The 25590-nt window shown below is 39.7% G+C and overlaps 1 protein-coding gene across 2 annotated transcripts; it reads left to right on the top strand.

Annotated features, from left to right (window-relative positions):
- Positions 1 to 1113: 1113 nt before the first annotated feature.
- Positions 1114 to 24152, top strand: kcnip1b (Kv channel interacting protein 1 b; the record flags this gene model as incomplete). 2 transcript variants are annotated; one of them, XM_080509133.1, is made up of 8 exons in its annotated part: positions 1114 to 1201; positions 22004 to 22128; positions 22232 to 22301; positions 23057 to 23127; positions 23202 to 23309; positions 23394 to 23498; positions 23654 to 23716; positions 24105 to 24152. In XM_080509133.1, the coding sequence occupies 8 exons, from the start codon at positions 1114 to 1116 to the stop codon at positions 24150 to 24152; spliced, it is 678 nt and encodes a 225-aa protein (XP_080365259.1). The 2 variants fall into 2 exon arrangements, with proteins under 2 accessions (XP_080365259.1, XP_080365260.1); XM_080509134.1 differs by lacking the exon at positions 1114 to 1201 and adding an exon at positions 16387 to 16453.
- Positions 24153 to 25590: the final 1438 nt, after the last annotated feature.

Consider the following 25590-nt stretch of genomic DNA (forward strand, 5'->3'; position numbering starts at 1 on the left):
TTCAAGTGATACAATTTGAGTTAAACACATCTAAATTTTGAGTTCATGACACATTTCGCTGATTATCTCGAGGTGCAAACTTTATACAGCAGAAATATTTCTTTTTTTTTTAAAAGTACTCCCTCATATATTCAACCAACTTGAGCCGTTTGTTTAACTGGATCCTGCAACTGTGTGTTGGCTCTAGTTAAAAAAAAAAAAGGTAGAATAAAGAGCATCAGCCTGACTGAGTAAGGAGGCAGAAATGCACAACAGTGGTGGGAGGGAGCGTGGAGTAGTGAGGGCGGGTACAGCGGCGCTCTCTGCAGTACAGATCTGCTGAGGGAGAGCAGAGCTCCATCACAGAGAGCAGCCATCGGGCTCCCGCTGCAGCTCACCGGCAGAAATCCCCAACAAGACTGTGTGAGAAGCAACCTCCTCGCCGGCCCTGAAGACGGAAGAAAGGAGAGAAGAAGAGAGCAGACGGACAGAAGAAAGAGGAGGTGAGGGGAGCTGGACGAGGCTTATCTGACGTTTCTTGGATGGACAGAACTTTCAGAGGGGGGGGGGTTACGAGCCTCCTCAGGTTCTACTTTTGGAGTCTGGTTAATAATTTATCTCCCCCCTCATTTTTGGTATGTGGAACACAACTTTGCTTTTTTAAAAGTTTGACATGTGGCTCTGGATTTTCTTTGCCGTCAACACTTTGAATGTTCAACTGCTTCTTGCGGTTTTCTTTTTTGTGCCTTTTTTTAAAAACCTGCCTCTGAACTTCACCGCAGTCTGTTCTTTTCAGGATGTGTCACCATGGTTGTGTGAATGAGTCTAAGATGAGCTTATGCACGTTAATGAGTACGAAGATATGCATGAATTAACGTTTCTCGTCTGAATGAACTACAAAGTCTTGTTGTAGGATGTGCCAAAGCTCGACTTTGCCGACGACTCATGTCCCTCCATTCTTACTTTTCTCTCCACAAGGCTCCTCTTAAAAGGACCATATGATGGCACACAACAAAAACTCCCGGCACATTCAGCTGTGGAAAACCGCCTGAATCCTGCATATAGAGGATCAAACCTGCTTTCTTAGATATAGAGAAGAAAACCTATCCAGCGTGCACCTGCCTCTACCTCAAGATGGCTGGATGTACCACCCGCTGCAGGCAGGGGGTGCTCAAGCTAATCCAGTCCTTGCGGAGATTGGTCTCAGGAACCCTCACTAAAGGTAATGTGGGCTTTCTATTGTGTGTGCCTCCCTCTTTAAAAGACATTTCATTAATCCTATTTTTATTCCACTGGTTATTTGGTGCGTAACTAGTCCTTTATTGGGACCATGAACACAAGAAAAGCGGACTGGTATGCTATGACCTGTTAACTATTTAGCGAACTATTCCCAGAAAGAAACTGAAAAATGTGGCTGTCGAAGCAGGTGGGATTTTGTTGAAAATGGGTGCACGTACACACAGAGTACATCAAAATGTGCAGAAAATTTGTTAATGCTGTGCTATGACTTTTGTTCAGGATTCAGCAAACCGCTTCCGTAAATATTACAAAAAACTGTGGAAAAATTGGGCCAGTAAAAGAGCATGGGATTCTGGTGAAAAACACTAAATGGAAGGGTTTATTGATCACCAGTGAGCGATCAATATTACATCTAAAATGTTGGTGAATTTACCTTTTGTAAAAGCTGTTTGTGAGGCGATTTATTTGGCTTTGTCTGCACACATCAGCAACACTTGGAGCTGAAGCTCAAAAGTCCCGACTGTGTGATGACGGCCTTCACTTTTGTCTGAATGCATTTTCATCATCTTACGTCAGTCCAGCTTTGTTGAGAAATACATTCACTCTGCCTTCAGCTATCGCGTTCCTTTATATCTAATGCAGCTTGTGTAGCCACGTGGTCAAGGTCACGACTCAGTTCCCACAGCAGCGGTAGTCTATTCATCACCATCCTGTCACAGTGTCCTTGAGCCCAACTCAGCACCTTTGCTTCGCAAGTTTGTAAAGGTTGCTGCTCATGTTGAGATGCACGTTACCAATTTGATGGTTAATGCTCAGTTTGTTGTGAAAGCACAGATCTTGAACTGGATACCATTAAAGGAACTGCTGCCGCCAGTCACCACAGATTTATACAAGTATGCAGACATGTGTGACACTGCACGTGAAGCTGGCAGGCATGATAGCGAGAGCCAATATTGTAGAGCAAGAAAGTTGCAGATTTTATCGATTGCTTTTTGGTGAACTACAAGACTTAATCCCATGGTTAAGCTATTTCAATACTCTACAGCTTATATTGTACCAGAGACTGAACACTAAATACAAGTGACATAGGAGTTTGTGTGAAGTTCGCATGAGTTGTAGGTTATTTAGTGGCTATACAATTACCATACAATAAGTCAAAGACGTTTTCCCTGTGATGGATTTGTGACTGATTTAGCATCCATTCCAGCTCCAGCACCTCACTTCATTTATTTCCTATATTCAAACAACTTAAGGTAGAATTGAAGTGCAAATGTTTGGCAACAAGTTCTAACTTCCACAATAACACTTAATGGTTTCATTTTACCCCGATGATGAAAATACTATGAACTGAAATCTACAAGCTGGAAGTTTCAGTCAGAATCACTTTAATGTCCCACAAGTCAATACATCAGATGGAGCAAACGTCTCAAGAGCTTCATTTAGCGGCTTGTTAGCAAGTTGTTGAAAGATGTTAGAAACCACCAGAGTCACAAATGGGATATTTACTGATATAGATCATGCATCTTAATTCATTGTCCAAACTACAGTGCTTGGGCCAATTGAGGCACATAAACCATTTTTAATGGGATCCAGAAATTATCAAACAGTATTTACCTACCTTCATCTGGGAGATAATTTCCCAGTGCAGTCAAAACCTGTACTGTATTAAAATGTGATATGTCATTATACAAATGTAAAAAACAAGACATCCACTAATCGGATATTCATACTGTGCATTAGGATAATGGAGGGGATAAAGCAACCATTCATCTGCTTTTTCAAATACCAACTACATAAACAGAAAAAAAGACCAGCTCAAGACCATTCTTTATGAATCGAGTGGCTAAAGCCCCCATAGAAATGTTCGATTAAAGTTTTATTCAAAGATAGTTGAGATTACCTGTTTTTCTTAACAAATACATTCACATGACAATCAACTCAAAGACCTTGACATAAATCAAGTTGACGTTATATTAGTCACTGATTTTTTCCAACATAAGAATACTATTATACTGTATAAGCTGCACATAAGTACAATAGCTTGTACGTTTACGGATTGATCGCCTTATAAATTGTTGTGTAATAGGACATTTTGCAGAGATTCATGAATTTTATCAAAGATAAATTAAATCTTTCCATTTATGCCGTCACTGAAGGTTTGCGCAGTTTTAATAAATGGCTTCTTTTCGATTGTTCTTTATGATCCATGTAGATCTTTGCATCCCATTATTGACTTTCATAACTTTTGGCTCCGTCCCTTCCCACCACCTCCCTCGTCTCTTGGACTGGAAGTTATTTTTCGTCTTTGCAGCAAAACGCAAACCGCTGAGTCACTAAGTCAGAGTGAAGCATCAAATTTGTCAAGACTGACAAAACATACAGTGCTGCTCTCACCGTGAACCTTTGACCCCGATGAAAAATTGAAATCAACACATGTATGAGAGTACTGGATTTAGTGCAGGTGCAGGCAGAAGTCAATTTAAAAGTGGATCTTTGGACCATAATTTATGGTGCTCCTGTGAAGAGTACTACCAGGCACTTAATTTTCCTGTCAAAGCATACATTTGACTCGCTTCATTCATATGAAAGATCCATTTTCAAACACCAAAGATAGAATATTCAGAAATTACTGGTATAATACTACTACTAGCAGTACATATGAAAGTAAGTTAAGTTAAAATAAACCATAGAAATTCATGTGTCATAAATTGTACTTAAGTGTGAGTAATAGTACATACTTAAATTATCCCAAAATACTACCCAATTACAGTAATGTGCTTATTTGTATGACTTTCATGAACTACAGTGCTTAAGTGTGAGTAATAGTACATACTTAAATTATCCCAAAATACTACCCAATTACAGTAATGTGCTTATTTGTATGACTTTCATGAACTACAGTGCTTTGTGAGCCTTGATATGAATGTCATGTGGAGTAGCGCACTTGTAATTAAAAAAAAAAAAAAAGAGGAGCAAACTAATAAAATGCAATAAAACCTCCAGAGAGTGGAAGCACGCCTCTTAAACTGGTGGCTTAGTCAGCTACTGTTCGGTTCTAGGAATAATGCAGCCTACTCATGACTGCATGCACTCACAATCTAGGTCGAGCAAATGGAACCACATATCAATCGTGTTAAAACTGAAAAAAATACAAAAAACAAAAGCCCTCAAATCTCCGAAACCTGCTTTCACAGTAAAGATTCAGCAAGTCAGTCTTCCCGGGTCTAATTACCGTACTGAGGCATTATCTACTATTCAAAGAGCAGAGAGAAAAGCAGCCCAAGTTGATCTTAGATTCTCCTCTTTACTCAGTAATCTTGCTCTCTGTGTCCTCAAAGGTCGAGTGGTTGATGAAACGCAACACCGTCTCCCTTGGTGCCGTGCCTGTGCACATGTTTGCTGCTCATCCTCAAATGTTCCTTTGTGCTTTGCCACTCGCTCCACATGCTGCTGACCTTTCCCAGCTGAAGGTTAAGATGCGAATGCTTTGGGAAGCACGGGGGCCACGTCTTCATTTGGTCCAGTGATTAAATGTCACCAAGTTAATTAAGAGCCGTGGGTTTAAAAACATGAAGTTGTAACTTGTATAAAACAATTTATTCTATGATTTTATTTTTTTTTAAACTAGAACATTTCTAGATGTGATTAAAAGATACATATTCTTCAGCTTCATGTAATATCATTAAAAAAACAAAACTCTAACAAATCCTGAAGTTTAATGAAGTAGTTTTGTGTCGATTGTAAGGATATTTGCACAGGGTGTAATTTTGTTATACTATTCTTCAGTCAGTGAATCGCTTACATTGCCTTCATAGTGGTTGCAGCAACAAAAAGAAATGTATGTAAAATAGAGTATCTCATGCATCGACAGGGAATTGAACCAATTCATCCATAAACTCACAAAATAAACATACTTTAAGTAGATTTTGACTGAATACTGGGCTCCATTTATCTTCAATATAAAGAGTATTGTTAATAACTGTCAGGATCCACAAAGAAAATGAAGAAGCCTGCTTGAAATTCATGTAACCCTTGTTTTTCTTTACGAGAGCTTACTCAATAATTGTAACTAACCATCAATCCATTCACATTGCATCGAGTTATAAATATGTGCTTCCATGAATTCATAAGGCTCTCCATTCCAACGTTTGCATAAACCTACATTTACATATGCCGCTCAGTACACGTTTTCTTTTTCAAAGAAAGACATTCAAGACAAGTCCTCACTGTGTCGAGTTTCCATTTCCTCCCAGTTTGCGCGGGGGTCTCCAGATTTAAACCTGCCCCTGCACAATTTACCTTTAAGCTTGTTTTACAGCGTCACCTCGCCAGATTGCAGCGGAGGAAGCAGCACGCGTGATTATACGCATGGCAGAAGACGTGAAAACTTGCATGCACATGCAGATTCACCTCCAGACATGCAAGCTTGCCATTTAGACTGAAAAATGTAAAGCCCCAAGACACCAAGCACACGTATCACCGCCACTTCGGCTTCTTACGCATGTTTGCCTCTCGCATACTTATATACATAGTGCAGTGAGGTGTGAAACTCTGCCGTTACAAGCCGACAGCAGCATGTATACTTATCTGCAGACCTTTAAACACCACAAGCAGAGAGTGCAGGAGTTGGTGGAACAGAGGTGAAGATGTGCCCCAGGCATGATTTGGAGTGACACCAGCCGTTATTCTCAAGCCCCTGGGTGCATTTCTACTGCACTTTATGCTCTGCTGTTGCCAGATAGAAATGTTTGGCTATAATCTAATAGGCTGCAAATAATGCAAACTTTGTGAGGAAGCAGGAGGAAAAGTCCCCATTGGTCAATGATTTAACATAGTGGTTGGTTAAACAAAGCATCACTTTTTGTTTTTGTTAATTCACACACTTCGAAAATCATTCAAACATCAAACAATGCATGAATTAAGATTTAAAATGAATGCAAGACTACAAGAAGTGATTACCCAAATGTATTAATGTTGCAACCATCTAAAGTAAAACTTGCATCTATTTTTTTTTTTTTTTTTTTAAACAGTCATTTTATTTGCCCATTTATACAACATGGAGTTCCAACAAAAGAACCTGATTAGACTGCAGAAATGTGCACTGATATACAAGTTAAAAGGAACAGAACCTCCCACTCCTCCTGGTTAAAATACACACAACTTTAATACCCCGGAGAAAATCAGGTGTGCGTTTAATACTAAAATTCTACTTAACATGGAGGCCCGTCTTTGCACATGCTTGATGTTTACCAATGTCCCAGAGTGACTACAACATTTTGGTACAAAATCCTATTTGTCCAATTATCATCTTAAGAACACAGCATAGACACACAAAGCTTCACCAACTTTACAGAGCAAAGAAAAGAGTGAGCACAAAGAAGGCTTCCACAGAGTACAATCGTGCAACCAAATTCTTTCCCTCATCATGGCGCCATAGCAACCAATAACTTTTTTTTTTTTTTAATCCAATAACTATATGACATGTGAGCAACAAAAACCACTGAATCCAACTTGCAGGCAGGGTTTTCATCATCTTGTCCTCTTGTGCACACACACAAACCAGATTGAGACATTTCCCAGGAACACACCTGAAGGATTTGAAGTTTATCGGCAAAGAAGGAATCGAACACGATGAGGTCACGCAGTGTTTCACCGACAACAGTCTCTGCTAAACATGGCTTCCATTGCCTTCTGTTGAATGGAGGAATTTTGAAAATTAAAAGCAAGTATTAGTGAAAGCGAGGACAGCAGGCTCATACACACATGCATATATATATATATATATATATATATATATATATATATATATATATATATATATGACTAATAGCCCTTTAGAGCCACACTTGATATAGCTGCTGATGACTGTCACTGATGATTACCAAGTAGATTTATTTTTCTTGAGTGAGAGATGGGGTTTTTCCTTCAAACTGAAACCATGTCATTGATGTTTTTCTCACGAATATCTTAAAAACTAAACTAACGTTCAAAGAGTAGAGACTGCATTCAGGAAAAAGCCCAATATGCCAAATAAGAAAGTCACTACATTCGTGGTGCTCATGTGCAGCTGCAACTTTGTATCCACTGTGACGAGTTGAATAATTTTCAAAAGGTTTCACCTTGGGAGTAGTTTTGGAAAAGGTTGCACCTTCAGTTACTCTGAACACCAATGTAGTGTAAACGGGCACCCAATATGCAACAAAGGTTTTTAAGTTTTCATAAAATTACTGTAACAAAAAGTAAATTACTGGAGACAGACCGTTACAAATCAAGTTGAACCGATTTGTTTGTGTAAAACCGCTATTTCTTTCCCAAACCCAATTATTTTAACCAACAAATGAGCAACGCTGAAACTAAAAGGGGGAAATTATGCTTCTGAGAAAATGGGCCAGTAAACAGACTATAAACACAACAAATATGCACACAAAGCAAATTAAAGTACATGCTGTGATTAACTACTTCAGAAAAACATGATCTGGCCCCATTTAGCAGCAACAGCAACTTATTCTTTCATCCTTGTTTTCAAGAGTTGGCAAACTTACCTGGTGTATTGATCAGTGCCGAATCAAGTGGAGCTGGTAATCCTCTTATATAAATTTTGTTGCAGCCACAATGTTGCATGTGGAGTGTCTCCCTCCCTCCATCTGCACACGACTGGTTCAACTAAGCCCAGAAAAGAACAGCCAAGAGTTTCAGTCCAACAACATACTTTTGAACCACCAGGGTTGCCAGGTCTTATTAGTCAGGTAAAAAGTTTTGGAAGAAGTACTACTTAATACAGGCTCATAATGACACATGTATTTTGTTAATTATAATGCATGAGCACATAATGAATTTTCCAGTGATAGCACCTTACAAGCAACGTACATGTTTATGATTCCATATATCTAGTGTCTGACATCTGACTGGGTTTTTTTTGTTTTTTGTTTTTTTGTTGTTGTTTTTTTTTTTTTGGGGGGGGGGTGTTTGTCTTTCAGACCTGGCAACCCTGCTACCAACTAATCGCTTGGCAGCTTGCAGCTTAAAGGGTTTTTTTTCTTTCAGGTGTGGTGTGTCTTTAAATTGGTATCGGTTCTGCCTTTTTACTATTTACTTTAAGCTGTTTCAGCTGTTTAACACACTTTATATTTTAGAGAAGAGTAATTGTGTTTTGAAATATTTTTTTCTTCTTTAAAGGCTTCTTCCATTCGTCATGTACCGAGTGTTTACTCCTATGAGAACAAAATAACTTTTTATAAGATCTTTTAAATTTGTCATTCTGCTGTTTTGAGGAAACATAAGTCGAGTGTCTGGGTCATTCTGGAAATGGTGGCAGGATCATGATTAGGATTAAATTAGGATTAAATGTACAAAGCGTTGCGATGATTGGCGAAAATGATGGACAATCCGCTATTGTCTTTATATATACTATATATATGATTTAAAAAGAAAGTTCTCTACAAAGCAGGTAGAATAAAGGATCATACTTTAAAAACACCAACCATTAAAGTGAGTTACAGTATGTACATGGTTAAAAAAATGCTTAATTTGATGATAATGATATCCCACTCTATTGAAAACAAAAATGATCATGGTTGTATTAGTATATTTAAGGGTTTTGTTTTTCTTTGGGTTCAGCTTTGTTTTCAAGGCTAAGTTATTATTTTAAAATAAGATGTCATTTGAATTAATATCACACTATAAAACCTGTAGAAATACTTCATTTTTGAAGAAAATTATGTGCAGTTTCGGCATCATGGTATTTTAACAATGTTGGGCAAAATGCAATGACATGTCCAGTAACAATGTCTCCATTTTTGTTGTTCATATTTAAAAAAAATAAATACATTAAACAAAGGACTCTATATTGAGCCACATTTGGCAAATCTGCAGACTAATGTTGAGAAATTCATGTCGCTGCACAACACAGGCTTTCTGCAGCCTTTGGCGTGCCCGTTCTTTCACAAATTCACCCTTACAACATTGCTTTAATCCTGACGCGACATCGTAAACATTAAAGCAGCAAACTTCCTCTTCTGCATTATTGATCTCTCAGCTCAGTTCAGTGTCTTTTCATGTCTACTACTTTTATTAAAGCAGTGCAATCATCTGTGAATAAAATGAACTTTGCAAGGTCGACCCACAAACTCTCACTTTGACATATATGGTTTAAGTAAAAGAGACAAACTTTGGAGAAACTTTGTCATTTCACTTATGAAATATACAACATTGTTTAGAGAAGGGGTGTCAAACACAAGGCCCAAAATAGGCTCCAATCTGGCAAAACCACCAAACAAATTGTAAAAATTTTAAAGAAAAAGCACATTTTTTTTAACAAATTTCTTAAAATTGGTGGACACAACAAAACATTGAGACCTAAGCTGAGATGTTGGTCATACTGCCATGAAAAATGCCATGAAAACCAGAATGAGTTTGTAAAAACATGCATAATATTGGCTTTATGTTGAGACTATAGTCCTTTTTGGTAGTAATTGGTTGTTTTTTTATGAAAATACAGACATTTCCATCACATATACTTGGTGCCACAACAGAGAAAAACTTACTTTTTTTTGGTCAAATTATTTTGACATCTATCTATCTATCTATCTATCTATCTATCTATCTATCTATCTATCTATCTATCTATCTATTTATCTATCTATCGACACACTTTTATTTACATTTTATACATAGTTTCAACCCTTTTGACATTAAAATTGTGTTTCTCATTTTGGCGGCATGGGTATAGTCAGAAATCCACTCATGCAACCTCCTGCTGCACCCGTCTCTCACTATTACAAGTCACATGTGTCCTCTAAGTGCATAACCTTGCAGAGGAGTCACATCTCAGAAAACTGCAGATGCAGTTGAAGCCGTAACCGCTCTGACGTAGCTTCTATTCTGACCAAAACCCAACAGGACCACCTGGCAGTGCCTTGCATCTGTTAACTGTTACCCCCCCCCCCCCCCCCCCCCCCCCCCCCCCCCCACCGACAATTTCTTCTTCATCCATCTCCTCTCGTTCTCTGTCTCTTTTTACTGTGGCTACAAACACAGTGGATTGGAGCTGACAGTGTGTGTGTCTCTGCTTTTAATTTTTTACATCACCTCACTACATACTTTTATGTAACAGCCTTCTACATTTATTTTTATCTCTCTCTTCCACTATCTCTTGATCTCTGTCCCTCACTGTGTATGTGTGTGTTTCTTTCCTCATGTCAATTCTCTGCAATCACATTGTGTCACAACTTGATATTTACATGCATCACATCCTTTAGTGAGACAAACTTTTGATGCGATGAGCAAACAGCATGCTGCTGCCTGTGCAATAGCTGGATGCTCCTCTGAGCTCGTGTTTAGATATGCATAGATTTTGTACTGGGCTCCAGTTTTTGTTTTGTTTTTTTTGTTTTTTTTGTTCACAATGTGTTTCATCAAGACAAAATGGACTTGTGCCAGTGGAACAGAGAATTGTTGGACTCTGCTGCCATCTTCTGGCCAAACTGAAACATGTCAACCTCACAAAGCTGGGGAAAAAAAGATTAATTAAAGACAGGATTATGGTTTTAGTGTGAACTGGTTGATTACAAGCTGAACTGCCATTATCAATATAATTCAAGACCTTTAAGGCTTTTTTTGGTCAACTTTGTGGCTTCACTGACCTACATTAATCAGGCTCATCCCTTTTGACACACTTTGACAAACAGATGTTCTTAAGCGGCTCAGGAAGTACTACCACTTGTTTTCTCCCCATGCACGCATAGACTTTATTTACCTCCTCTTGTCTGTGCTTAATCCATTGCCTCAAATATAACCGTGTCTTGTAGCAGCACCCCGGCCTCAAAAGATCCATATGTGTTATCAAATTGCATGCAGAGTTGAAGAGAGCATAGAAATATGCGTTTCACCTTCAAACACGCAAGCCTGAAGTTTAAACCTCATCACGGTTTGTTTACTTCCTTATGCATGTTTCCTGCACATAGTAATATACACAGTGCAATGAGGTGTAAAGCTCTGCTTGTTCACCTTTCACATGCTGATGTGCTTATCTGCATGTACACTCATCTTTGAGGCTTGAAGCACTGCATGCAGAGCGCTCTGGAGAAACATGGGTGAAGATGTACTTGAAGGCCTGAAGCTGACTGACACCAGCTGTTATTCTGAGATGCCTGGCAGGAGTTATACTGTGTTTACACTCTCTGTTCCATGTTTCTTGTCTTGTAAGAAGGGTTTGATTCTGATCTGTAGAGGTGCAGGTGATGTAAACATTTAAGCTGCACTGAACAGAGAGAAAGCAGCTAGAAAAATTTAAGAATTTTTTTTTCTTTTTAAAAACCTATTTATCTGAACTGAAAACCTTTCAAACAGACTCATGTTGCAGCTAAAGCAGACAAATGTGACACTATTCAGAGAGTATCCAGTGTCAGTGGAGAAAGGTGAAACAACCAGATCCTGGACTCTTCAGTCGTCACGTGACACACACACACACACACACACACACACACACACACACACACACACACACACACACACACACACACACACACATACACACACACACACACACACACACACACACACACACACACACACACACACACACACACACACACACACACACACACACACAGAGAAAAAAAAGGATTTATGTTACTATAACAAACAACTGTTCAACAACTCGCCTATTCTCAGAGCCTCTGCAAACAACAGTAGAGTATTTCCAAAGAGTTTATCATCTTGTCCCCTGTGCTCCTGATTGACCAATCAGGCTCTGGTCAACTCACAGGTGATCTCAATCTCTCTTCCTATGGTGCTGAGGAAGACTCAGTGGTTAAACAACACAAAGCAGTCAAAATGTTCCAAAACTATTAAGATAGTTTGAACTGTTAAATTGGCTTAAACAGCTGCAAATGGCACAAGAGAGAAAAAAGCCAACAACAAGCATCTAAAGCAACTGAAATCTAATGAAATAATAGATTTATCTCAAATGTAAATTTGCCTAGATTTAGCATACTTTTTTGGTAAATACAGCACGCTCTTCATTCTAAAAGTCAGTTTTGCGGCTCCAGATGAATTTCATTTGATCCAAAGCGGATAAAACCCTCTCTTTTAGCTAAAGCAAACCATTTGTATTGTCATTTTCAACTGCTGTCCAACGGGATGCCCAAAGGTTGTGCTGATTAAGAAATAAGACACAGTTTTGTTTTCAGTATCACAACAGGGAGTAACTATTTAACTTGTGTCACAGCATCTATGTTTTCTCTTCCCAATTGTGTATATAAACATTTTAGAGCCAGTTTCCATTCGTTTTCACATACACACTCAGGTTTTACACTGACAAGCAATTTTGCTTCGCTGTCCATCCAGCTTTTATTCCACTCTATCCTGTTGCAGGGTCACTGGATCCAATCCCAGCTAACTATGGGTGAGGGCAGGGAGCACCTTGGACAAGTCACCAGTCCATCACAGAGCTCAGGTTCACAAATGAGTCTCAAATATATTTGTTTTTAGACTGTGAGGGAACCCTGAGATGATCTGCGAAGTTCAGATTACCTTCTTAAAAGGTCATGTGTGCAGCCTATTATGGGTTGATTGCTTAATCAATTGTTTGTATGTTTTAGGAGGATTCTTTCTCAAAAATGTGAACGAAATGATGTTGTTGAAATGCTCTGAAGCCCTATGTGTTTCTCCACACTTCTGCAGCCACTGAACTAAAGCATTCCAGGCAGTAGTTTCCAGTAAAAGAGGTCTGTGAAGGTGCAATTATGTCTTTTTTTTTCATGAAATGAAAACCTTGTCATTTTTATTATGACCAGAAAAATGTGTCTTATAAAAAAGCTGGAGAAGTTTCAAAAATCGTCATGCAGCTCCCCCTCCCTTAGTCAGCAGGCAGAACTGGCCCCCGTGTGCACTGTGTCAATGACAGGGAGGGAATTAAGGTGAGGAAGAGAAGAGCGGAGCTGGAATAATTAAATGATGCAGCCTCATGACCAGAGCAAAGAACCACTTCATCAGGTCTGAAACAGCCGTCTCATGCCAGGCAGGAGGGGGAATTGGTTTCACTGCAGATCAAAAGACATTGCAATAAGTGTCTGAGATGGTTCTTATGAAGCCTTTTCCACAAGCCTTCGAAAATAATTTCTTCAAAGATTCATCCACTGCGCATGAAGGCAGAGGGAAAGCCTGCTGGATGTAAAAGAAAAGTACAGTCATGCATCGATACATTATTAAGTAAGCCATGTGAAATTTATAGGTGTTAATTAGCTTGTTGACATAAAGTGGGTGCAGTGGATCTCACTGTTGAATGCTGCAATATGTGATGCTGAGAGAAGCTTGCTGCTGATCATTTTCCCAAATATAAGATTTCCCCGTGTTTAAATCCCAGCGGATTATACAAAAGTGATACCTTTCCTACAGGCCGTGTAGAGTCGGCTTTGTGCAGGACTCATGAAATGGAGAAAAGATAATGTAGAGATGATGAAGTCAGACTGCAGTGCAGTGTCCTTGGTGCTCGTAGCCATGCTGAGGTGATGTGGTGCAGAAAGACACTACCAGATGGCAAACATCTGCGACAGAGATTACTGTGGGTTACTCATGGTAATCTGAATACTCAAGTCTTCTTTTGCAAGTGTATTTGTTGGTACATCGAGTGCTTGTTTGTGTTTGCAATAGCAGAATTATTAGTGAAAGATTGTTTGAACTAGTGGTTATATGAGAGCATTTACATGCACGTTACAATATATATTCAAGTGAAAACCCAGTGTAATTACTATATATGACAACATAATTCAAATTAAGAGAAGAGTTATGCTTTCCATTGTCCGTAGATGCTACTACCAATCAACAATATATCTTAAATTGTGGAAAAACATCAGGAAGTCTGATCAAAACTTATCTCTGTGAGGAAGGGCCTCATCTTTCCACACACAGAAATATATTACTTTTTTCTTCTCTGAATATATTCTCCCAAGAATTCAAATGCATCAATATCTAATTATAAAAACAGTGTAATCAGTGAATGAAATATATGACTTTTTAATGATCTGTGAAAGTGAATCTATACATATATTAAAGAGAGACTTAATGGCTCCTGTATCTAACTGCGATGTAGGGGGAAAAAAAAAAACATAAGGAGAACATGGAGCACCTGGCGTGAGGGGAGTGCAGAAAATCAGAATTATGCATGAGTTTATGTTTAATTAATCAGAGTATGTTGAGTTCTTACTTGGGTCTACCTGGACAATCACAGGAAATCCCTCAGCAAATAAAACACACGCACACACACAGGAGTTCTTTGCTTCATGAGAATAATACATTGATTGAGAGTCACTTTCTGCAGACTGAATTTGGCGGGAGCTGCTATTTACCTAACACTTATCAAAGTGTGATCCTGAAATGTTGTCTTTACCTGGAAATTATTTATTCTGTGTGGAGCAAAGAAAGGAATTTCTCTCGGAGATTATCCACTCTATTCTATTATAAAATGTCAAAATTGCTTTAAAAATTCTGGAAAAGAAGGATAAAACCTCTATAAAGTCAGGTGCAAAAGCATTTGCAAATGTAATCAAATGTTCACCAGCAGTGTTGCAAAACTACTAAGAAATGTTTGGTCAGTCTAATTTTAAAGACTGACCAAGTTTGATTTGATGGAAAATCATGAAAATTGATCTTTTTGTCACAAGGGTTGCAGACCCCTGGTAGAGCACGTGTTTAGTTTGTGAATGACTTTCAAAGGCTTTCAAAGTTATGAGGCAGGATGAAAGTTTTTTTTGGGGGGGGGCAGTCACTTCCATTATACTTGTTTCATACACTTTTATACAGTTCTTCTTTTTTTCTTTTTTTTAATGGCATGTCCCACAAGGGGCAAACACAACTTTCCAGAAACAAGAAAGCTGAAGTGGCCTTGAAAAAAAAAGAAAAAATAGAAAAGGCACTGCATGAATTTTTTAAACCGAGAGGGTTTTTTTCTGAAGTTGGCGCAAGCTCGTGCGCACACGTTGTGACACACATGCATGCATGAAGATCGAGCGAGGCAAATGAATTACATTTCTGGTCTGCATCCAGTGGAATACATTTAAAGACATTCACATTTTCTGTTGTGTGCCTTCACATGCACCAAAGCTTCAGCAGTTATTCAGCTGAGTCCTGCAACATGCTACTGAGATTACTTGACACATAGCACATCATATCATGGGACAGCCAGCAAATAAAACCCTAATATGTATTCTCATCTGCAGTGAGTGATATTGTCTGAGGAGCACAGGCAGTTACAGCAGGATCCAGGTGCAAATCTCATTTTTAATACTCAGCATTCAGAGGGAAATAAATTCTATATTTGCTCCTTTTGCCTTTATTCTCTCGGTGCAGTCTGCTCAATGAATTTTCATTCACAACATCAAATGTGTTTGTTTGTACCAGGAAAAAAGAAGACACCAGCTTCAATAAAGTTTAATATTTTTCCATGGGGGCAGAGAAATGTCTGCTCATAATGTTGCTGCAAGTCACAGATGAGCATACACAAACACACACAAGCACAAGTGCACAGCCAATGTGTGTATTTCTGCTGAGTGATTATGGCACATGCAATGCTTCAGGGAGCTAATTCGATGCCGTATTGAATAGAAGTCATCATTGCCACTGTGTTGAGCAGTTAATTTATGTTTCATTGCAGCAAAGAGGAGAAATCAACAGTGATCAGAAAAAGAAAATTAAAGATAAGGATCCAGAAAAAGCCATGGAATACTGTTCTATCCTGCCTTGTCAGTGAGTTTTATTGGCGAGTCCGTCGCTTCATAATAACAGGAGGTGCATGAGGAGGCAGGGAGCTGGAAAGAGGGGGAAAAGGCTGACAGATGAGTGGAGTGAGGCACAGAACAGAGGGAGTGGCGCAGGAAGGCAGGAGCGGCTTGTGTGTGTGAGAGCGTATGTGTGTGTGTGTTTGGAGGAAGGGATTAGGAATTGAAGAGAGTCGGTTTGAAGAAGAGAGCCGTTCCCTCAGTGACAGATCTGAAAGCAAGTGAAGAGGCACAACAGGGGCAAACCCCCCCCCCTCTTCCTCCTCATCCTCATCCTCCTCCTCCTTCAAGACCCTGAGTCGTAGCGGGAGATACAGAGAGGACGACAGGCTGACAGAAGACATCGCCAAACATCCATTTACTCTCTGGGTTGTTTGACCAGGCTCGTTTCCACGGTGACAAGATGGGTGCAGTGGTGGGCACTTTGACCATGCAAACTAAACAGAGGAGACCGTCCAGAGGTACGTTGGAAAAGCAACAGTGGGGAGACAAAAGAGCAACAGAAAGCTGCACCAAACAGGTAGAAATAGCCTTAACAACTGAAAAGAGTCATTTGAACTATGTGCAACATGTTCCTTTCTATACATCTATGCAGGACTTAGGTTTGCAGCTCTTGAGAACGATTTCTATGGGGGAAGTTAGTCATCTCAGAGTGGAGAAAGATTGTATTGATTGTTACAAGTGTGTTACCCAAGGTGTGAAGTGTATTTACCAGTAGCACTGCTGTTGTTCCTTTTACATCTTCATCCCTGGTTAAAAAAAAACTGTTTAAACTGTCTGAGGGTTTATGCTGGTTTAGCAGGACCGCACAAGAATAACTAAGAAATATTTTTCAGTCCATATTTGTCTAAAGTTGGCATCAAAACCTTCAGGGTATTTGCACTGGTTTGAAAACAACAAGCATCATTCTCATCTGAAAGGTTTAAAATGTTCAGTAATGGAAGCACAAGCAGGATGGCGAGGGATTCGAGTGGTCCACTGATGCAGAGTTTTGAGATCATGCCCCCGTTGTGAAAAGATGGAGAGACTTCAGGGTGCCTGGAAGTAGGATGCCCTTGAAAATAACTACAGAGCAAAAATCACTGCCCCTGGGTGGGTTGTTATTACATGCGCGCGCCCGTCCAAGTGTGTGAGCGGCCGAGCGCGAGGGGGAAACATGGAGTTCAGCGTGTGAATTAACAGGCAGCTCACATATCATACCTCTCTCTCTGGCCTTATGCTTGAGAAGCCTGTTGTCATGGAGACTGGGTTATAGGGGCATAAAAGGAGAGCGTGAACACTTATGCTCCACCAGGCTGAACGATGAATCCATGGCGGCATTAAGATAACGATAAAATAAAGGAGAAAACAACATGGGAAGCCATCATTCTGTGACGTAGATGTGAGACGCCACGAGGCGCAGGGGGCTTCACTTTGTTTTTACACAGATGAAATCATTTGTCCTTGTTGTGATAAAAGCCTTTCGAGAACCTTTTAACAAAAGAGGGCATCTGTTATTTATTTATTTATTTCTCGCTCCGTTTAAGTTGTCCATTAAAAAGCGTGTTGCAGTGCCAGCAGTATAGATAAGATGGGACAGATAAGGCAAAGCGGGAACTACAGTACTACACACGGGGAAAAAGGTCATAGTGATAGCTGAGCACGGATACAAAAAGAAACACCTACTTGTGGTAATATTGTGAGAACAGAACATGCAATGTTTGTGTATCTGTCCTCCTGCAGTTACTCTACTTAACCAGGATGGTGGTGACATCTGTGGTGTTTTTCTGTGCCATAAATCCCAAGTTTAAAAAAAGAAACGAATCGTAAGAGGAAGAAATCCTTGGAGGGTTTGAAAGGATCAAAGACGAGAAGTTGATGGTCCTGAAAAACTGTGTTTTTTGTCTTTTAAATGTTAAAGCTGGTTTATTCTTGTGCATGGCACCGACAAGTTATAGTTAAACTGTTCATTAACTAAACAACAGCTTCTGCACTGCAATTGGGACTGCCATGGTGATGGCAGTCATGTGACATTGCGAGTGTTGGTGAGTAATTGGGAGGTGGGAAACATCCCATTTCCCATTGGAAAAAGCATATCTGACAGTGATTAAACCGGGAACGTCAGAATGGGACAGTGGGAGCTTTCGGAAAGTGCCCAGAAAATGATCTGAAGTCACTCAGGCTTCAGTGAAAGTCAATATGTGTAGGCATGAATAACAAAACAGTGTGTGTAAATTTGAAGCTATAAGGTAGCCATATTAGGGTTTGGTTTTTTTTGGTTGTTGTTGTTGTCCAGTTATCCCAAAAGTACTAGCTGAGCACAACTACTCAATTTAATTTCTGTCTTCACTCATACACCCAAAGCTGCACTATCATGCACTCTCATTACTGCACATGTGATAGATGTGATGTCGAACATGTAGACACAGGCTAAGGACAAATGTTGTTTCTCCTTGAAATACTATTCTGTCAGTGAGTAATGAGTCTGTTATTCTGAGGTGAGTAGAACAAGAGAAATGTCATATATAATAGGGTATTATTGTGACAGAAAATACGTCTTTTTCTCGGTTTGTGCTTACTTACTATTCAGTTACTGGGAAGGGTTAAAACAGGAATCCAACACTGTTTGGTGGGCATGTTTTAAAAATAGAGGTCATTAAAAACAATGTGTAACAAAAAAAACAAATTGTTTTGAGGATGTTTGCACAAGTAAACCCTTGAAATAGCTTTCCATAAGAATGTTGACGACCTTTTCTCTCATGGGGTTCCCACGCCAGAAAACACATACTTCAAATCAAACTATCTGTATTGACGTTACTGGTTTAGATTTCCCATCAAACATATTCATTCTATTCATACAAACACGTTCATATTAGAAAAATACATTTTGCATCATCCACATATCCTTTCCAGCGAGAATATGAGGCATACCGTTCACCATAAAGTAGTTCCTGTGATTTCAGAGTAACGAAATGAGAATATGTATTTAACTGCATTGCCAGTAACTCTTCATAAAGTAACACGATACTGTGGTGGAAACTACTTTTGACTATAATGTTAAAGTAAATGAAATTAGGAACTCAGTTACACAGTCACTGACGTTTCAATGCGCTCCTCACACATACTTGCTGCCATTGTTAACTTTAGCATTAACATTATTCAAAGCTAAACTAAGCTCCTGATTACCGGATGAGGAGTGCCTCAGTAATGTTGAAATAACTTGATTTTGAGCAACACGAAAGATAAACATTAATATTAGAATACTACTTGTAATTAAAAAAATGTAAGCTGACCTTAACCCGACTTGTCTTATAAATATAACTCCAGCAAGCCTGTTTCTTTCTGCGGGAACAACCAGTACTTCTAAATTTAACATGTAAAAATCTATGCCATGTAATCTCCTGCAAAAGAAACCTAGGATTAGACATATTTTTGGGTGTAGCGCAGCTTGTCTGTCAGATTAGTTCTTGACCCAGTTTTGTTGTGACAGCAGAGGCTCCAGAAGGTTGAGGCAATAGAAAAAAAAAAGAGAGAAAAAAAAAACAGATTTCACTCCAAGCTCAAACCACCTCGAGTGTTGAACAGAGGGTGAAAAAGGCAGAGCGGTTGACGCTCAAACAGGAAAACTTTGCGGCTGAGAAAAGGAAAGAGCGCATCTGTCCTGAAGCTTTTGCAGCAGCTGCCACTGTGTGTGAGGAAGCTGATACACACTTCTAATTATCGCCATCATTTCAGTGGCTGACACTTCCCCTCCTTCCCTGCTCATGCTGTTTACATGCGGAGCAGCTGGACCCTTTTGTCGACTCCTTCTGTACCTATATTGAAATCAATACAATTTGATGCAGAAATCAATTCTTTTCATCCTCATCTGGATCTAAGCGTCGCATTTCCCCCAGGTGGTTAAAGCCGAACTGGTTCATCGATACATCTTCTTCCTCATCAGTAAATTGGTGTTGTGCTTTCCATCACTGTTATTTCCAGTCCAACCATGTGTTGTGCCTCCCTCTTCCCTCTTGCCTCGCCTTCTCCCTTCACACTTCTGAAGCCTCCATCCTCCTCATCCTCCCTCCTCTAATCAACACCTCTGCCTGTTTCCTTTTCGCGCCTCGGTTTTCATTTCATCTGTTTCTTATCGCGCCACCCCATCACACTTGCACAATTGCAAGGGAAAGCAAGGCACCTTGACAGAGAGCATCGGTGTGTTCAGGTGCTGCAGCGCAACACCTTTGTTGTTCTTGTTGTCATTGTCGTCTGGTGATGAGAAAGACGTTGTATTTACTTGCAGAGAACAAAGACAAGTTGCGTTTGACACCTTTTCTTGCTGTGTGTGTGCATGTGTTTTTTTTATGACCAATTTATCTCGTACAACCATATACATGGCTCCCATTTATCACGGCTGTCTATCTCCATGACAACAGGAGTCAGTGGGATGGCAACTGAAGCTTAGAGGAAGATGGAGGGAGAGAGTGATGCATAAACGTGCGCAGTACTTTATATTCAAGTGATAGGCATGAAGTGCAGCAGTAACTTGTAACAGAGCTTTAGAAGCATGGATTGAATGGATAACAATCAATACTCTGATCTGAAAGTCATTACTCCTGCAACAAATAAACAAATGCAATTAATCATAGCTTGTTATTATTGCAGCAGCCTGCTTCTGTACTGATACATATGATATTTTTTGATATTATTTTTTTGACTGTGTCCTTCACGACTTCATTCATTTTTACTTTTTCTCATTTTTATTTACTTCCACAGTATCCACATTTTCACCCCCATTCAACTGAATTTGACTCCAGCCTTCATATTTTTGACTTCATGTTCAATATGTAATCTTACCTTTAAACAGTATTATTGACATTTTTGGCTTCCTTATCAGACTTTTGTCTTTATTTTTGACATTACTTACCTTTTTTTTTTATTATTATTATTTTTACAATCTGAATGAAACAAACACCTATTTTTAAAATTCAAAATACCCTTTTTCTCTTTGGCTCTAATCTGCTGTTAAACTGTACAGAAAGATTAAAGAGCTAAATAAAGAAAAGTGGATGACCAGGAGGATGCCTGATGTGAAATCCAGATGAAGATCCCCTCTGTCAGATGATGCATGCTTCAAGATACAGTTTCGGTGTCCAGGATTAATCTTGACACAGCTGATGAATAGGCTGAAATGAATGAGTCATCGGTGCCATCCAAAGAGCAGAGATATTATATTCTACTTAATCTCCTTTTCTTAGAGTCTGACTGAGGCAGCTGGCGTGAGTGTAAAGACTTGCAATTGTTCCCATTTGTCAAGTTATTTGTTCATCAACAATTGTTAAATCAGGGGGATTTGTGAAGCTTCATTGTCTTTTGTTGTGTTTTTTTAAAGGCATTCTAGAAATATAACATCTAATATGACATAGTAGTCAGCCTTTATTACTGCTTCAGCTGCGACATCAAAGCAACCATGCATATTCTGGTGTAAACATGACCCTCACCCTATGAATATAGGCTTCAGACTTCACATTTCATTCCTTCAGTGTTTTCCTCGGGGTCTGCAGCTGCCTGCGGATGTTTTCTTGTGGATGTTTGTTTACATTTGTGGACTCATCGGTGTGTGGATTGTGCCCACATGCCGGATGTTGGGATGTAGCAGGACACGGTCAAACACTCGCCTGGAGCAGAGTCATCTCTCTGCATCATTAATCGCCATCCATCCCCACTGCACCCAGAGCCCTGCACCTTGTTGCCATTAATAAAACGCTTCAACTCCAGAGGGGAAACCTAATTTGTCACTTACATGTAGCCATCTTCTCAAATCCTTCTTATTTTCACATCCTCATCTGGTCGTGCTTTTTCTTTTTGCTTGTTACATCTGCACGCGTCTTTTCTGCCTTCCTATTAGATAATTAATACATGTTACTGCCGACCTCACATTCTCAGGATTTGCTCAATTGCCTCTCTCCTTTATAATTCCAAGCACAGCTGTTAAGCAGAGGTGTAATGTGTGTGCGTCGTGTCGCCCTCTATCTTTCTCCTCCCTGCAGATAAAACAGACGATGAGCTGGAGATGACAACGGTCTGTCACAGGCCAGAGGGCCTGGACCAGCTGGAAGCCCAAACCAATTTCACCAAACAGGAACTACAGATCCTCTATCGGGGTTTTAAGAATGTGAGTTTGAAATTGTGCCAAGTGGATTGCACTCAAAAGTATGCCCGTGTAAGACGAAACATGACTGGATCAAAGGAATAACCTGAATCAATTCTCTCAACAGGAATGTCCAAGTGGGGTCGTCAATGAGGAGACTTTTAAACACATTTATGCACAGTTCTTTCCTCATGGAGGTAATGTGCTTTGGTTTGATCTCTGCAATGTTTACACATTATAAAGAAGGATGGTATAAATATCAAATCAAAAGCACACTTTAAATTACTGATGTTTCCATGAACTAATAATTAGTTTTGTTGCTGTAAACGGATCCAAATCTCCTATCTGTTTGTTCCCCGGTCCCTGGGGTGCTGGATTAGCCTGCCTCCAAATGGGAGATGCACATTATCTTATCTTTCTGCCAGGTTGCACGCTTAAAAGCAGGCACAAACATGGTACTGCACTCACACTCAAAAGTGATCAGGACTCACAATAACACACACTATCGTGCGTGTGTTCCAGATTGGGGCAACTACTGAGAGGAGTTTGTGCTAATAAATGATCATATCAATGTTATATATTGGTATATATAGAAAACCACAAAATGTCATTGTGTCATATACTGTCAAAGTCAGAATTTGGTTTAGGCAAGGATGAAAAAGCTACGATTTTACATTGGTTTATCACATTTTACTCAAGTATAGTATTTACAAAGTTACTGACGCTGGAAATTGATTATCTGTTATCTTATACTTACTATGTCTGAAAATGTTTCCATCGTTAATGATTGCGTCTGTTTTTACAGTGAATAAACCCTTTAATGCTCGACCAGTAGATTACAATTTTGAGTATCCAGCAATGTAACTGTATTTATTTATTTTTTTAATTCAACACTGTTGCACTCTAATGCTTTTAGAAATGAACCAGACCTTACAGGTTTTCTGTGTTGCAGATGCCAGCATGTATGCACATTATCTTTTCAACGCATTCGACACCACAAACAACGGCTCCATTAAGTTTAAGGTAAGACAAACCATTAAAAAAGAAAGTGTCTTTCTGAATCCTGAGTTCATTGTTTTCCTGCTGTATTTTCCCAGGACTTTGTAACGGGTTTGTCTATCCTGCTGAGGGGAACGCTGAGGGAAAAGCTGGAGTGGACGTTTCACCTTTACGACATCAACAGAGACGGTTACATCAACAGAGAGGTGAGACGATGCACTTCCAGTTGTGGTCTATGTGTCATCTGAAGAGATTGCGTTCAGCATTGTGTTTACCGTTTGTCATTTTAGGAGATGACTGAGATTGTGAGGGCTATTTACGACATGATGGGCAAGTATACGTATCCCGCACTAAAGGGAGATGTTCCGCAGCAGCATGTGGATGCCTTTTTCCAGGTTAGTACGGAAGATGATCAAAAAGAAAGTGACTAACATGACATTTTAAGCCAGTCCGAATAAAATAGCTTTAGGTTGAACAAGATTGTTAATTTATAAAATACATTCCAGAAACTGTCTCAAAAATAACAGTTTACATTGTTTTTGTCTCTCAGAAAATGGACAAGAATAAAGACGGAGTGGTGACATTGGAGGAGTTTATTATAGCATGCCAAGAGGTACCCTTTGTATTACTATGTGTCAGTATTGTTTCAGAGTAGAAAAAAATACAAAGGACCATGTAAAGAAATGCATGATTTTTCAGAGTTTCTTCGTGTGGATTATATGCAATACTTGGTTTAAAAAAATGTCAAAAAAAAGAGAGACCATCACAGAGAAAATACAGTCAATTTACAGTCACTAATCAGCTTCAAACACACGTTGTTGGACTGTGGGAGGTAGAACATGCAAACTACACAGAGAAAAGGTCCCACTTCAGGACTCAAACCAGATACTCTCTTTCAGTTAGTTTGAGAGTGCCGACTACTTCATCGAGGTGCAGCACAACACTGCAGAGATAATCGTTTAATCCATCTTTCTGATTATTCCTTTTCTCTCTCCCCCCAGGATGAAACCATGATGAGATCAATGCAGCTCTTTGAAAACGTGATGTAGGACGGGCGGAGGCACGGGAGACAAAGACATGAAAAACGAGAGGGCTCGGTGCGAGTGCCAGTGTGTGGATGCATATGTGCAATACATTAAGTCTCTGCTCCTTCTTCTCCTCCTCCTCCTCCTCCTCCTCCTCCTCCTCCCAAATTTTCCAGCTGTGCTCTGGATGCAGTCAGACCCTCTGCCCCCCCTTCCCCACAGTGACTTGAATGAAAGGACCGGACTGCAGTGCTTTACATCCGTCCTGCTGAGATTTTGCTCTACACAACACAAAATATGACAGACCTGGACATTGAACACAGCACCTGGTCACACGGACTGACCTGCCTAAAGATGGAGACACTCCTGCATTACGTGGCTCCACAGAAGAGAGGAGTGTCTCATCCGACCAGCTGAAATATTTATTTTTAGTTGCAAAAATCTGTTCTTTTGAATTTTTTAATGTATTTATTTATTTGCCAAAATATGATTGCATGCTTTTTGCAAGAGCGCTTTCATTTCTCTCTGAACATTGGGTGGATATTTACATTAATGCATCTTCTGGTTGACAGATAGGCTGCATCATGTTCTGGCTTCACTGATGCAGTGACCCCTGTGCTTTTCCGTTAAGATGACTGTCTGTTGCATGCTGCGTCCGTCCGCTACTCATCAGTCCATCTAAAGCATACAGTAGACAGATAATCCTTTTTAAACGGTATTTCATGTCGGATGTTTTTGTCTGTGTCTTGCTCGTCTTTTTTTTTTTGTCTATGTTCGAACTGAACACTTTGAAAAAGATTTCTAAAAACGTGTTTCTTTTTTCTATTTTCACCTGCTGCTTTTTATCTTGTGATCAGCTTGATGTGTGCTGTCGAAAATGTAAAAAGAAAAAGAAAAAATGTGGGAAAATCATGTATAAATTGAATTCTGATATCATCATAAAGTGCCAGCAAAACTCCAGATGTTGAATAATTGAAAAAGGGTCAGGTGATCATGGAAATTATTTGCACAGGTGATGAGCTCGTAATAGTGACGATGATCGTCTTTCTAATCGGTGTGTAATTGTGTCAGTCAGAGAGTATTGCTGCTGGGCTATTATGGTGAAATCCCAGAACGAGAAAGCAAGAGATGATCTTGCAAGGAACTACCACTGAATGTCAGGTGGGGAATGTGGAATCCAGGGCAGCCCCCTCTGTATTAATGAACGTTTGCTTAACTGCCTCCCCCGTCATCCAAACTGGGGGCTTGGGGGGGCTGTGATGTCACTCTGACGTGCATGCTGCAGACAGATTAAAGTAATTCCTGCTGATGGTGTTCTGTGAGTCAGGCTGAGGTTGAAAGCTCCACCATAATAGAAAATGCACAGGCTATAGTAGTTGAAGCACTAAAATATTAATCATTTTTCTTTTTGCAGTCAGTGGGGCTGCTCTCTGCTTGTGTGCTACATCAGGGTAACGTCACA

Source organism: Blennius ocellaris, assembly GCF_963422515.1.
Source record: "Blennius ocellaris genome assembly, chromosome: 14".
NCBI lineage: Eukaryota > Metazoa > Chordata > Actinopteri > Blenniiformes > Blenniidae > Blennius > Blennius ocellaris.